This window comes from Anomalospiza imberbis, chromosome Z (genome assembly GCF_031753505.1).
Source record: "Anomalospiza imberbis isolate Cuckoo-Finch-1a 21T00152 chromosome Z, ASM3175350v1, whole genome shotgun sequence".
NCBI classification, from domain to species: Eukaryota; Metazoa; Chordata; class Aves; order Passeriformes; family Viduidae; genus Anomalospiza; species Anomalospiza imberbis.
This window is the reverse complement of record NC_089721.1, coordinates 73,362,549-73,375,181: the sequence shown is the minus strand read 5'-3', so window position 1 is coordinate 73,375,181 and position 12,633 is coordinate 73,362,549. Positions and strand designations below refer to the sequence as shown.

At 43.5% G+C, this 12,633-nt stretch overlaps 1 protein-coding gene across 2 annotated transcripts in view; it reads left to right on the top strand.

Moving 5' to 3' along the window:
- MSH3 (mutS homolog 3) overlaps positions 1–12,633 on the top strand; it is a 91,870-nt gene that overhangs the window by 51,381 nt on the left and 27,856 nt on the right. For both annotated transcript variants that reach the window (XM_068176658.1, XM_068176657.1), the window contains exons 14-15: positions 8,293–8,480; positions 11,010–11,178. In XM_068176658.1, coding sequence (XP_068032759.1) covers positions 8,293–8,480; positions 11,010–11,178 — 357 coding nt within the window. The remainder of the gene's footprint in view (positions 1–8,292; positions 8,481–11,009; positions 11,179–12,633) is intronic.

Below are 12,633 nucleotides of genomic sequence, written 5' to 3'. Positions count from 1 at the left end.
CAACTGCCCAGGAATTAGATAATTCGCTTTTTAATGGTTTAACTCATTTCAGGTTTCATACACAGTACTGTTTCTAGGAATATATCTGCATTTCACAATATGCTGGCACCGCTCTGCTGCTGCCCTGAGGGGTTTTTCCTTTGGTTTGTTTGGCTTTGCTTTATTTTCTCTGTGCACTTATTTCTTCAGATGTCCCTCCCTGCTGTAGAGCTGCTTGCCTTTCCCAGCTTTAGGCTCACTTTTAGGTGGAGCCATGCAGAGACCCTGGATTTTTGTGTGGTTTTTGAGACGAGGTGACAATGCAGCTTGTGTGACCAGCAGCCACTGCAGCATGAAGATGTTGTTTAGTGAGTCAGATGTTGGAAAGAAGCTGCAAGAGAGGAGAAATGCTCCAGCAGACTCCCTAAAAAGGGTAAACGAGGGGGGAAAGCTCTAAGCACACACTTCTGGTGTGATGGATTTGCTTCCCCTGGTAAAAGCCCTGGTAAAAGTTGTGCAGAGACTCTGGAGAGGACCTGAAGCACTGAGTAATCCCTGAGGACATGTAGGACTTTGAGGAGATGGCAGTGTCCCTGAGACACATGGTCTGTTTCCAATAACGAATCAAAATCAAACTCTGGGAAGCTGATTCTGAAGCACAGATGGCGGGTATGGAGCCTGAAGAGAGGTCCCAGCAAAGCAGATACATAATCAAGAGCATGAAGTGACTGGGATTCATGGATTATTCTGAGTTCCCTCCCCACAGTGAATGCTGCCATTTCAGTTCCTGCCACAGAGCCCCTTCCAGCTCTGTTAATATCCATCTCCCACATGTTCAAAGTGAGGTTCAGTGCCATTTCATTCCCCTAAGGGATCTGAGACTCCTAGTGGAACACTGTGATGGCTTCACTGAAGGAATGTGCTTGTTAGTTCAGTGTCAGCTGCAGGAAAAATAGGTGAATGTGACAAGCATTTCATCCTCCAGGCCCTTCATACTTCAGTGAAGGCATTTTTTGAGGAGGTGTGCTGTGCAAGGAGACTCTGAAGTGTACAGAGATGGCTGGGGTGTCTCAGTCATTTTAAACAGTCTTTGGAATGTTTTTTACATTCAGGTCAGCCTCTGCAGAAATTGTGTTGTGCAAAGCCCTGTGCACCAGTAACCTCTGGAGAAGACAGAAGGAAATGAAGGCAGCACAATGGTCTGCAAGGCAAAGCATCCTGATGGGAACCCTTGTGGTCAAGGACATCACTGTTTGTTTTCCTGGTCTGAATTACTCCGTTTTGTTTTTTGTTTTGTTTTGTTTTGTTTTGTTTTGTTTTGTTTTGTTTTGTTTTGTTTTGTTTTTTAAAGCCTGCTAATAAGTCGTATCTGATAGCGTAGTTCAAGCAGGGAATTGTTAACCTGGCCCTTCACGAGTTCCCATTCCCTCAAACCACCAAGACCTGTATCTGATTTACCCCAGGTATAACCACTCTGGAATTAGAACAGTATCTTGACAGTGGGAATTAGGTGCTACCTTGGGGGGTCACAGTTCAGCTGTGATTTTGTACTGGCCTTGGAAAGGACTGAGGGAGTGGTTAAGGAGGCAAAAGCAATATTGCAGTTGCCATGGAGAGAGGAATTACTCCACAAGGACTGGTTGGTGTTCTCAGTTTGTGCAGGTCCAGCACTCGACCCCTCGCCAGGCAGAAATGCTCCCCACTGCAGAGGGGCCTCACTCCTCTCTGTGGGAGAAGAAGGGTGGCTGCAGATGGGCAGCACTCAGAGGCTGGCTGCAAAGCAATCTGGGAGATAGGGAATTTTACTGAGTTTTGTCTCAGTGGTGACTGGAGCTGGTGCAGAATCAGGCCTTGGTGGCAGACGTGCTGCTTGGAGGAGAATCACCAAATCACCCAGCACAATTTGCACCACAGGCATTTCCTTCTGCCATCAGTGGGAAATACAAATGGCAGGACCCTACTTTTTTTGCCTCTTTTAAAGTGGAGACTGTTCAGCCTTGCCTTGGAGTGTGGCAAAAGAGGGTCAGTGACCGATGTTTGAGCAGGTTTTACAGCCAGTACAGAGTAAACTTGCCATTTGTACTTTTAGAAATGTGTCCTACAGGGCCAACCTGATGATTCTTGCTGTTTTCATGCCTGTATTTTCAGTGTGTTTCAGAAGATAAATATTTACACAGGCTCAACCCATAAGTGTTTATCTTATTTGTACCCTTGACTCAATAAACATTATTTTTTTACTAAAGCACGGGTCACCAAAGGAATTATCATAACAATTGGCCATTAGATGTACAAAAGAGATTAAAGGGGAGCTGTTTACCTAGGGAGGGAGAGCAATAATCAAACCTTACCACCACGTGTAGTAAAGCATCCTTTCAGTTTGTTCTGCCCCTGGGAAAACCTGTTCAGTTCTGGATCAGGCTCTGAAGGTTTCCTGCCCCTGTCAGGCTGCTCACCTGAGCAGAACAGAGCAGGCAGGTGCTGCAGGGGGTGTGTGCTGCCTGCCTGCCCACAGCCTCCCCCAGGGATTTGCCTTCCCCTTTCCAGTGAATATTTCACCATTTCTGGGACACAGGCTCCTCAGAGGACGAGGGTGCAGCTCAGCTGGGTGCCAAGTGTTAAAGTCGTTCAGTGGTGCTGAAAACACACTCTTCCCTGGAAGGGACATTTGATATTCCATTGAAGAGGGTGTGAGTTTCAGAAGATTCAGAGAAAAATGTTATGGTTTGGCTTTTTGGTTTGTTTTTTCTTGTGTGAAATGAATACCTGTTACATATGCCCAAGAAATCAGTTACTATTTGTGTAGAATAGTAATTACATTTTAAATACACTTTCCCCATATGATAGTACTTTGACTTCAGCTTACCTATACCTTGTATTTTTTACTTTTTTTTTTTTTTTCCTGCTATGGTAATACCATGCACATCTTGCTTATACTACACTTTTAATCTTTTAAAGAGTCTGCATCACAGATATTTTTAGGTTTGCTAATGCTAAATGCTGATTTGAGCAAACTGTTCCCCGTTAAGCTGATTAATATAAAGTCATAACAAGGGGACTTAATAATCTTAAAATTAAATACCTCATTTCTCCCAAACCAAAGTCTGCCAAACAGATAAAGGTGAGAATTACAATTTGAAAGGAGTGATAAAGGTATATTGCATTTAGACACCCATATTTTCTTTTAATTTGAAATGCTTTTAACTTGGAATTAAAAGTGGTTGGTGGCTGTTGGCTCTGGGTCTCTGCTGGAAGCAATTTCAGCAATGCAAACAGGGCTGAATTGCTGTCAGTGTTGCTGAGAGGATGTTAGATCTCTGTGATATTCCCTGCATCCATTTTCAGGACAGTTTGATAAACTTCTGGTTGAAACTATTGTTTGGCATCACTGTCAACTCTGAGGTTATTTCTCCAGTGCCAGAGAACTTATGGCTATCACTGGTGTCACCTCAAAAGCAGAGTTCAAAAATAGTGTTGGATCAGCTTGTGAGAATCTTCTGTGAATGCAAGACTGTTAATCCTGCTTTATGTAAACGATTCTTGCTGGATTTTAAAAGCCTCTAATTTATAACACAGTGTGTATCTTTGTGGGGTTACCTAGGATTTGAATGGAATCAGTCCCACTGTAATGGAGCCCAGATTTTCAGAGTTACTTGAATGTGTCTGTTCCAAGGTATCTGTTTGCTTAGTAAATAATTTCTAAAGTGGAGACATTAAATTTTACATTCAAAGTCCTGAAGAGTTACTAACATGGAGCGAGGGGGAGCAGAACACTGAATAAGCACAAATTCACCCCATTCTTGGGGACGCTGTTTAACAAGGCTGTTTGCAGTAAAGCACGGAGAATTTCCCTCTCTCCAAAGGTCTGTAGTCACAGAATCAAACGGGTTTTAACTCATCAGGTGACTCTTACAGTGTCCTCTAGGCCATCAGAGTTGCTGTGAGGAACTTAGGAGTGCTTATTAACCATCTTCTGAGAAGCCTCATAACTTCAGGAGTTGTTTTAGGTGCCCTGAAATGCATCTCTCTCCTCTTAGTGAAGCCTGAGCTTCAGCAGCCTCACCAGCCTTGTTGCAAACTGTGAGTTTGTGGGCCCCAAGTTGGGCAACCCCCTGGCAGAGGAGACCCTCCTGGAGCAGTTCTGTGCCAGGAACGAGAGATGCACAGGACTTTTTCTGTCTGCAGCTTCTGTTTATTGTTATCTTATCAAAACCTCAGCACGCTGTCTGCACCAGACTCTGCGTGCAGGAAAAGCAGCACAAAAATGGCCAACAATCTCTTGTTACTAGGCTTTTTAAGTCTAATCAAAAACTGAGCTACCCAATTAAGAAGTGACACCTAAATTATTTTCCTTTCTGACCCAATAACTGACCCCTAAAGACCCGCAATGCGGATTTTTCTGCCCAGTTACAAGATACCACCCAAACTCAGGAAGAAGAAGAAGGGAACTCAAGACAACACCCTGTATCCTCCATCTTGTACCCATCTATAACACACTAAAAATCCTAAAACCTGAATTTCTCACCCATGTGACACACTGCACTACTCTCTGCAATCTCTACAGTCTATTTCACACTTTTGTGGTTTCTGCTTTACCTTGAGGCTTTGGAAGTTTTCTCCATGAATGAGGGTCAAAGTCAGTGCTCCCCTGGGGCTCAGGACACCCCAGAGCAGACAGAGAAATATTCCCAGTGCCCTGGGTTTCCACAGCCAACACCTCAGCCAGGTGTTCTCACCTGTGCCCACCAACATCTCCTTTCCCACACGGCTAGTCTGATCAGGGGCCTCTATTTCCTTCCTTAAAAAAAAGAACAATTAACCTCCCCACGCTGATGAGCTCCCCTGTGGAGCTGATGCATTTCTGGGTGTGCACATTTGCTCATTCTCCTGTCCTGTGGATCACCCTGCTGCCTCCTGGGCACACTCAGGAGAAGCCTGGCAGGATTTTATCCCTCATCCTCATGGGTGTGGATGGTGATGGTGATGCAATCAGTCAGAAAGTGTTTTATTTGACTTGGAGTCCGAGCTGGGATTTGTTATTTGTTTACAGTTTCAGGCCTTTCCTCTGTGCTTTGACTTCAAACACTGTTGACATATTTACTCCTTTATTATTTTGTTTAATTTTGTTGTAAGATAGAAGCAGTAAGTCCCAGATTATCAGAAAGATGATGATAAATTGCAGCAAGTGCAGAGGAAACACAGAGTTTTTATGAGGCAGAATAATGGGTTGTTTATGGAGAAACACTAAAATACCTTTTTTTTTCCTTTTTTTTTTTTTTTTTAGTTAAATTGATGATTAAAGGGGAACAGAAGGCTTAGAGGGATTTGAAGGGTGTTAACAGCAAAGAAACAGTGCAGGTGGTGTAATACAAAAGAGTAAAACTAGAGATATTTGGATTAATTCGATGGAAAGGAAAATTGTGCTGTCTGGTAACACTTTTACATGATGATTGTTGTGGCATTATGGGTTAGTGGTAAGTGCACAGTATCTTGGGATATATGGGCCTGAGAAAAGAAAAGAAAAGAACACAGAATAACTGGAGTATTTGCAGGGAAACCTACTAATGGGTATCCTCTGTCCCACAGAACTCTGTGGCTCTGTAAAATAGATGAGCTTAGGTTTTCCAGGAACATTCGGGGTGCAGTGTCTGTGGCCCTCCTGAATTCCTAACCATGGTTAAATTGTATTTTGGCTAATACTTGATTCTCTTTGGGTACAGACATTCCTTGGGAATAACTGCAGTATAATAAATGAGAGAATTGCCTTAGTTCTTGCATTTGAGTGTGGGAAGGAAGAGAAAGAAAAAAATATTTTTGGGAAGAAATTAAGAGACAAAGGATGACAAAATAAAAATGTAGATGTGTTCTATGAAATAGTGATTCACTGCCTCTTCTGTGAGCAGTGTTGTACTGGTCACCATATAGTCCTGTCCAGAAATGAAATTATAGATTGCTGTGGTAGAAGAGGAAAAAAAAAAGTTGGAACAGCAGGATATGGCAGTCAAAGAATATTATATATCCTACTGCCTTCCTTGCATCCTCAGGTGAGGAAAATAAACAGGTTTTCTGTGAGTGTTTTCCGTGGACTGATAGAATTTCAGAAGGCTAAAGGAGGAATGTTTCTACAGATCAGTAAAATACAAAAAAATACCAGCATAATTATTTATGGACAACCTTTTTCAAACTCTCTGAGACGGGGATGTCCTGGGAGAGCGACCGGATTCAGCGAGGTTTGGCAGCCCTGGGTGTGCACAGGACTGGGTGTGCCTGTGCTGTGCAGCTGAGGTGCAGCACAAGTGCAAACCCAGTGCTGCAGGGAGCACTGCAGGGCCGGCACTGCCTCTTGCTGGGTGCCTGGGGCAGCTGGGGCAGTGTGCAGGAGGGGTGGGGGCTGCCCAGAAATCCCTTCCTGAAGAGCAGCTAAAGGTGACAAACTGTGCTGGCACTGGGGAGCATCCAGAACCCAAGAGCAAAGTGCTTGGAGCACACCACAGGTGGTTCAGAGAGGCAGAGGAGATTCTCTTTTAAAGCTGGTGCTTTTGGTGATGTTATAAATGAATGCTACAATTTATTAATTAAATAAAATTTATTAAATGATCAAAGTATAAATTTGGAGACAAAAAAAATACAGCCACAATCCAATCAAAACGCTGGGTGAGACACAGGTCTGACCGCTTCAGCAGAGGGTCCCCTGTGTTCACACCCCTGTCTGCCTGAGCGGTTTTTATACGATTTTTCCTGCCCAAGGCAGAGTCCCTTTTCTTCCTTTCAGGACTGCATGTATTCCTGTGGAGTTCTTTCTCTGCGACGAGCTGAACAAAACCATGTGAGCTGAACAAAACCATGTCCAGGGAGTGATGAGCACCCATGATCGTTCCCGAATCCGGTATTGAGATGTATCTCCCCGAGATGTATCTCCGGTGGCTCCGGCTATCTCAGTCCCAGATATTTATCAGATATTCATCGTTCCTGGGATCACCTTGGGGAACGACCCATCTCCGGGCTGGCCACGTTCATTCATTGGTAAATGAGGTTCTCCCTCCTCTTCTCCAGGTGGTTTCCACACTGAGGCAATCCCCGACACCCGACTTGTGCGCTTAAAAATCTTTTAAAAGAGTGTTTCTTACCAATACATGTATAAAATACATATGACAATTTTAGTCTGCACGAATTATCCCATATACACCTAACGGCGAGGAGCTGCTTGCAGGAGGCAGCGTGCTCCAGCTCTGTGAGTGTTACAAATGAGGCTCCTCTGGGTTGATCTAGGAACTCCCAAATGAAGATCATCCCGAGATTGGGATCTCCGGAACCCCCGGGGGATGCATCTAAATGCCAGGCTCCCGTAATTCCATCACCGATGTACAACGCTTCTGGGACCGCGGGTTGTTCAACCCGGCGCAGAGAAAAGAGACTTTATGAATACGTGGGACTTTGAATGGAAAGAAAAGGCTGATTGCCGAAATCCCGGCCTCGAGCAAAATAAACTGTATAAAAACTGCTCGGGCAGGACGGATGGCGTGAAGCATAGGAGACCCTCTGCTAGAGCGGTCGGACCTGTGTCTCACCCAGCGCCAATCTCGGCACTGTCCTTTTCTTTGTGGCTGGCGCAGATAAAATTTGATCTTTATAATAAAAATTGGTTTTTCTTCTTTTTAATTTGGCTGGGTCAATTTTTACCTATAACATGGAGAAGGGGAAGACATAGACTGCCCTGGATGGGTGCCTGGACGAGCTGGGAGAGTCTCCCCATGTGCTGAGGAGAGGATGAGGAGCGGGCTGGTGTGTCCCCTGTCCCTGCTCGGGCAGGGCTGTCAGAGCCCAAGCTGTCAATAGCTACAAGCACTTCATACAGGGCGCTGGGTTTCCCTTTTCCTGTGGCTTTTCTTCTCCTGCCTGTGTTCTTGTTCCCAGTCTCTCCCTGTCTGTGCCTGACCTTGCCTTTCAAGCCCTGCCCTGCCCAGGGCAGCACTGGGGTGCACAGGGCCATGTGGACAAAGTGTGGTGCTCCTGACATCTCCCAACCTGATTTTTTTTTTTGCTGTTTGCACCTTATTGCCCCTTTTCCTGCCTTTGTGTGCACATTTGCCCCCAGCAGCAGGAACACTGGACATCAGCTCTTGACAAAATCCTGAGGACGAGGACTGGGGCAACTGGTGTGGTTAATTAACCCCCCTAATTAGTGGGGCAAGATGGTGCAGCTCTGTTACTGTCCATACATTTTATTTGCATTCTGTCACATTTTAAACCAGCAGAAGAACCTGTTAGTGAACATGTAATGGGTTGTAATGATTCAGACATTCCTTCCCTTCTCAGTGCTCTACCCAGGAGTTCTTCTTGATAGTCAGCACCCTGTCTCGCCTGGACTTGGAAATTCAAGCTTTTGTCCCAGTCATACAATCCCATGTGAGATCTCCTCTATTAAAAAATGCACTGTTGGAAATCCCAGACCTTCTCTCCCCAGTAAAGCAGTATTTAAAGATCCTGAATGAAGAGGCAGCCAAGTAAGTACAGAAAACAACATGATTCTTCTGTGCCTCATAGCCTTTCTGAGTAAATGTGTTTAGTTATGCAAATTATGCCTCTTGGTTTAGTACACGTCAGTTTTGTATTTTTATTTCGTTATTTATATAGGTACAGTTCCTTTTAGTTAAAGCAAAGGTTGTTGTTACCTATGGCTTACATTCCTTTTTTAATGTTAAACTATGTGAGGCAGTATTTTGCCTAGAGGGTGTCTGCCTCAGGCTGAATGATTTTTTGAAAGTTTCTCACCTGTTTTTTGTGATGAATTTACAGGAAAATATGTTTTGCATTATGTTAATTGGTTTAGCAGCTTTTCAATTATTTTTTTAAAGAGAAGCTATTCCTTTTAAAGAGAGAATTCAGCAGAGGGGCAGCTCTGCTGTCAGCAGTATGCCTTCCACTGTTTTTGTGAGAATTCATCAAAGCTGTCTGCCCTTTTTTGGCTTAATTATGTCCATTGTTGGTCCATGAAGAAAAAAAATACAGGGGAAGAGGATGCTAAATTTGGATTAATACGCATTATATTGGAGAATATCTCTAAATAATTTGCTGTGTACTGTTTGTTCTGAAGCACTGCTGCCTCCACTGTCATCCCTGGATTCTTGGCTGAGGTTGTGGCAAAAAGTTTAGTGTGTTGTTGTATGGGGGCAGCATAGTCTTAACTTCTACATTCAGAACAGACTAAAAATAAACATCCACTTGATTTATAAAACATGTTTTATCTTTTCCAAACTCAGGTTGAAAAATAAATCTAAGAATCAAAGCCTAGAACTTTATTTTATTTGCTTCTGATTTAGAGGTGGACCCAAGGTGTATAAATTCAGAAGCTGAGAGGGGCAGAAGGATTTCCTCTGCCCATTGGCAAGGTGGGATTATGAGATTTCTGCTGATGCTTGGTGCCCAATTATAGCTGTGACAGTTTGTGCCAAAACAGACTGTATCTAAATTATACCAATCTAAATTATACCAGATTTAGTGTAGGTAGTTTCAAAACATGGGGTGTTTTCTTCTGTCACTGTACTAACAATGGCTAGAATAGTATACAAGGTATAAATGATCTGTAGAATGGGTATATTGTATTTACATTTATTCAGAATTACTAAGCCAACTTACTTTCTGGCCCTTACATATCTCAAATGTATGTGGTGGTATTATTTTTACTCAAAAGCATTTGTTTCATCAAAATCTTGGCTTCTACTCACATCCATCCATGCACATACACACTTGTGCACAGACTGCATATCATATTACTTTTGTTATGAGTTGTGGATAAAATCCTGTAATTGTTCTCAAAAGTATCCCTTTCTCCAGGTTTTGTTTTTTTTTAAACATGGAGATTGAGATTTTGGGGTTTGTATTTTTGAACCTGTCAGCGTTACAGTTTTTTGTAGGCATCACATAGCAGTGGCAGTCTTCACAATCAGCTGCTGGCTACTAGGGATCTTCTTTTTTTTTTTTTTCTTTTTTTTTTTTTTTTTTTGCCTTGCATTCCCATGGAAACGAGTCCAATTAGCACGAAATCGTTTCTAAAAATTAGTATTGTACTTCAAAATGGCATCTTCGCTGTCACTTACGTAATCCCAAGGACAGAGGAGTGCACAGCCAAAGCACAGCTCTGTGCTACCTGCCTTGCCACTGGCTCCAGCTGTAGCTCCATTTGCAGGCCAAGGGGCAGGGGAGTAAGTAGAATATTAGATTTTTTATTACTTCCATGTTGTAATACTTTCAGTTGGCTAATTACTCGCTCTCCACATATTGGTTTTCAAGGTAATTATATTATTAACTTGCAGAGTTCTGTATTGGCTCTAAAATGAAAAGTTATACTGCAATTAACTTAGGGCTGATCACAGTGCTTTTTTATTGTTTGCCTGATACTTACTAGGGTAAGTTAAATTTTTTGTTATTTTTGTTGACAGCTGCATTTTCAATTGCTAGTTCAGCTTCCCAGTTTTAACCATTTGAATGGCATTGCTTGTTTCAGGTGTCAATACTGATCTGAGCTAGTGCTGCCAGAAGAGTTCTGTCATTTTTTCTGGCACTGAAATTAGAAAAGGGCATTGTTTTGTATGTGCTTAAAAGTATTCTGGGTAATCTTTTCTGGACAAAAGAAGGAAGCTGCTCTGGGAAAGTACTGGTGGCATTTTGCTTTGATGAGGGCCTTGAGGGGGGGATTTTCCCATGCAATCCTTAAAAAAATGTGCCCAAATTTGGCCAGATTCTCAATGTGTTGAAAATCTGTGCTCGTGGCATGCAGAAATCACCTGAAGTTTCACATTTCACTGCAGTACAGGTGTTGTCAGCAGTTGGGGTGCTCTGTGTACACAGTGCCTTTCTGCTCCTGTGCACAGCAGCTTTCAGTAAATGGGCTGTGCTATGACCTGAAAATCTGTACTCAGAAGGGAATTAAGCTGATGTTCCAACAAGTAAAAATAACAAAATGAGGATGCAGCTGGTAGGACCGAGGTACATCTCTCTCATTTTCCTAAAAATAATCCATTTCTTATGGATAGGACTGGAGATAAAACACAGTTGTTCAAGGACCTGACGGACTTCCCTGCCATCCGAAAGAAAAAGGAGGAGATCCAGGATGTGCTTTCTAAAATCCAGTCGCATCTGCCGGATATTCGTAAACAGATTAAGAACCCTTCTGCAGAGTATGTTGCAGTTTCGGGTCAAGAGGTACTGTGGGGTTTATTATGTATGACTGTACCCATCCTTGCCTAGAAAATAGCTTAAAAGCGGGACCTAGCTGGAACTCTGTTCACTGAGTGAGGTGCTTCACGAGGGCATTTGACTGCAATCTTCTGTGCAACTTTGAAGAGCAGTTTTCTTACCGTGTGACTCCTTTATTTGTTAAATCAATCACTTCAGTGACTTAAATAACAGAAACACATTAGTGCAGTTGAATTCGGTTCGGTAATGCTTTGCTCTTCTGTCTGCATAAAAACACAAACTTCCAAGGTTAATTGTATGGCTATTAAGTGCTGGAATGCTCTCAGAGAACCAGGAAGCACAGCATTTGGTTAATTTGAAGAATGGTGAAAGGAATTCTAAGTACTGACTCAGACTGTAATTTGAAAGATGGGAGAGAAGAGGGAACAGTATTAAAGAGTGACAAGTGTTGTTTTAGTTCCAGTTCTCGGAAATGGTGTTCTGGACTGGAACTTTAGCTCGTGGATGCTGCACAAGTGTGGGCAGGACGTGATCCAGCGAGCTGAGAGGTTCTGTGGTGAAAAACAGAGACAGCAGACCCTGCCACGTTTGTGGGGGAACTGAAAGGAGCAGTCAGGTAGCACTGCTCAGCGTTGTCCTCTGGAACTGAGAGTAGGAAGCTGGGAAAAACTCTGAAACAGAAAACTGGGGAAAGAAAGGAGTCAGGAAACAGAATGACAGTTGTGAGCGGAAGAGAGGAGTGGGTGAGGACAGGGAGGGAAGGGGCTGGAATTGGCCCGTGGGGCACTTGGGAAGCTGAGAAAGATCCAAAAGACACGTGAGGGAGCAAATAGACACTGCTGAAAATGAGGGAAGGGATGAATTAGAGACAGCAGCCTTTGATGAATACCTGAAGTTGGATGTTCCTGTTGAGGGTGAAGCTGAGAACAGGAAACATGTGGCCCAGGAGTTGAGTGGGCTGTGAGCACAGAGGCTGAAATCCAAGGGAAAAGTGGAAAAGTGTGTTTGAGTATTGTCTGAGGCAGGGAAGAGCAGGATCTGAAAGGTTTCTCTCAAGGAAGCTGGGTTAATAGCTGCCATCTGTGTGAAGTAAAGGAAAAGAGAGGAACTGATCAAAGAGAGGAGAGAATCCGAGGAAGGACTGAAAAGTGGCGTCAGAGGCAGCAGTCACTGCACACATGTCAGAGAGGAGGCCTTTGCAGCAGGGCATGGCTCAGAAACCTCTGCAGACAGAGATATGTCTGGTGCCTTGATGAAAGGAGCTGCAGAGGCTGGGGATAGCTCTTATTTCATGACATCTGGTGTGAGTGTTCAACAGACACCAAAAGAGGCAGCAGAGAGGGGTCAGAGAATATGGTCAGTGAGGAAAAGAAAGATGCCAGAGGAATGGAAATGATGGAAACTCAGTTGTATTGGAGGAATAGAACACAGGACTAGAACAGCAATTTATTTATTTGAGCT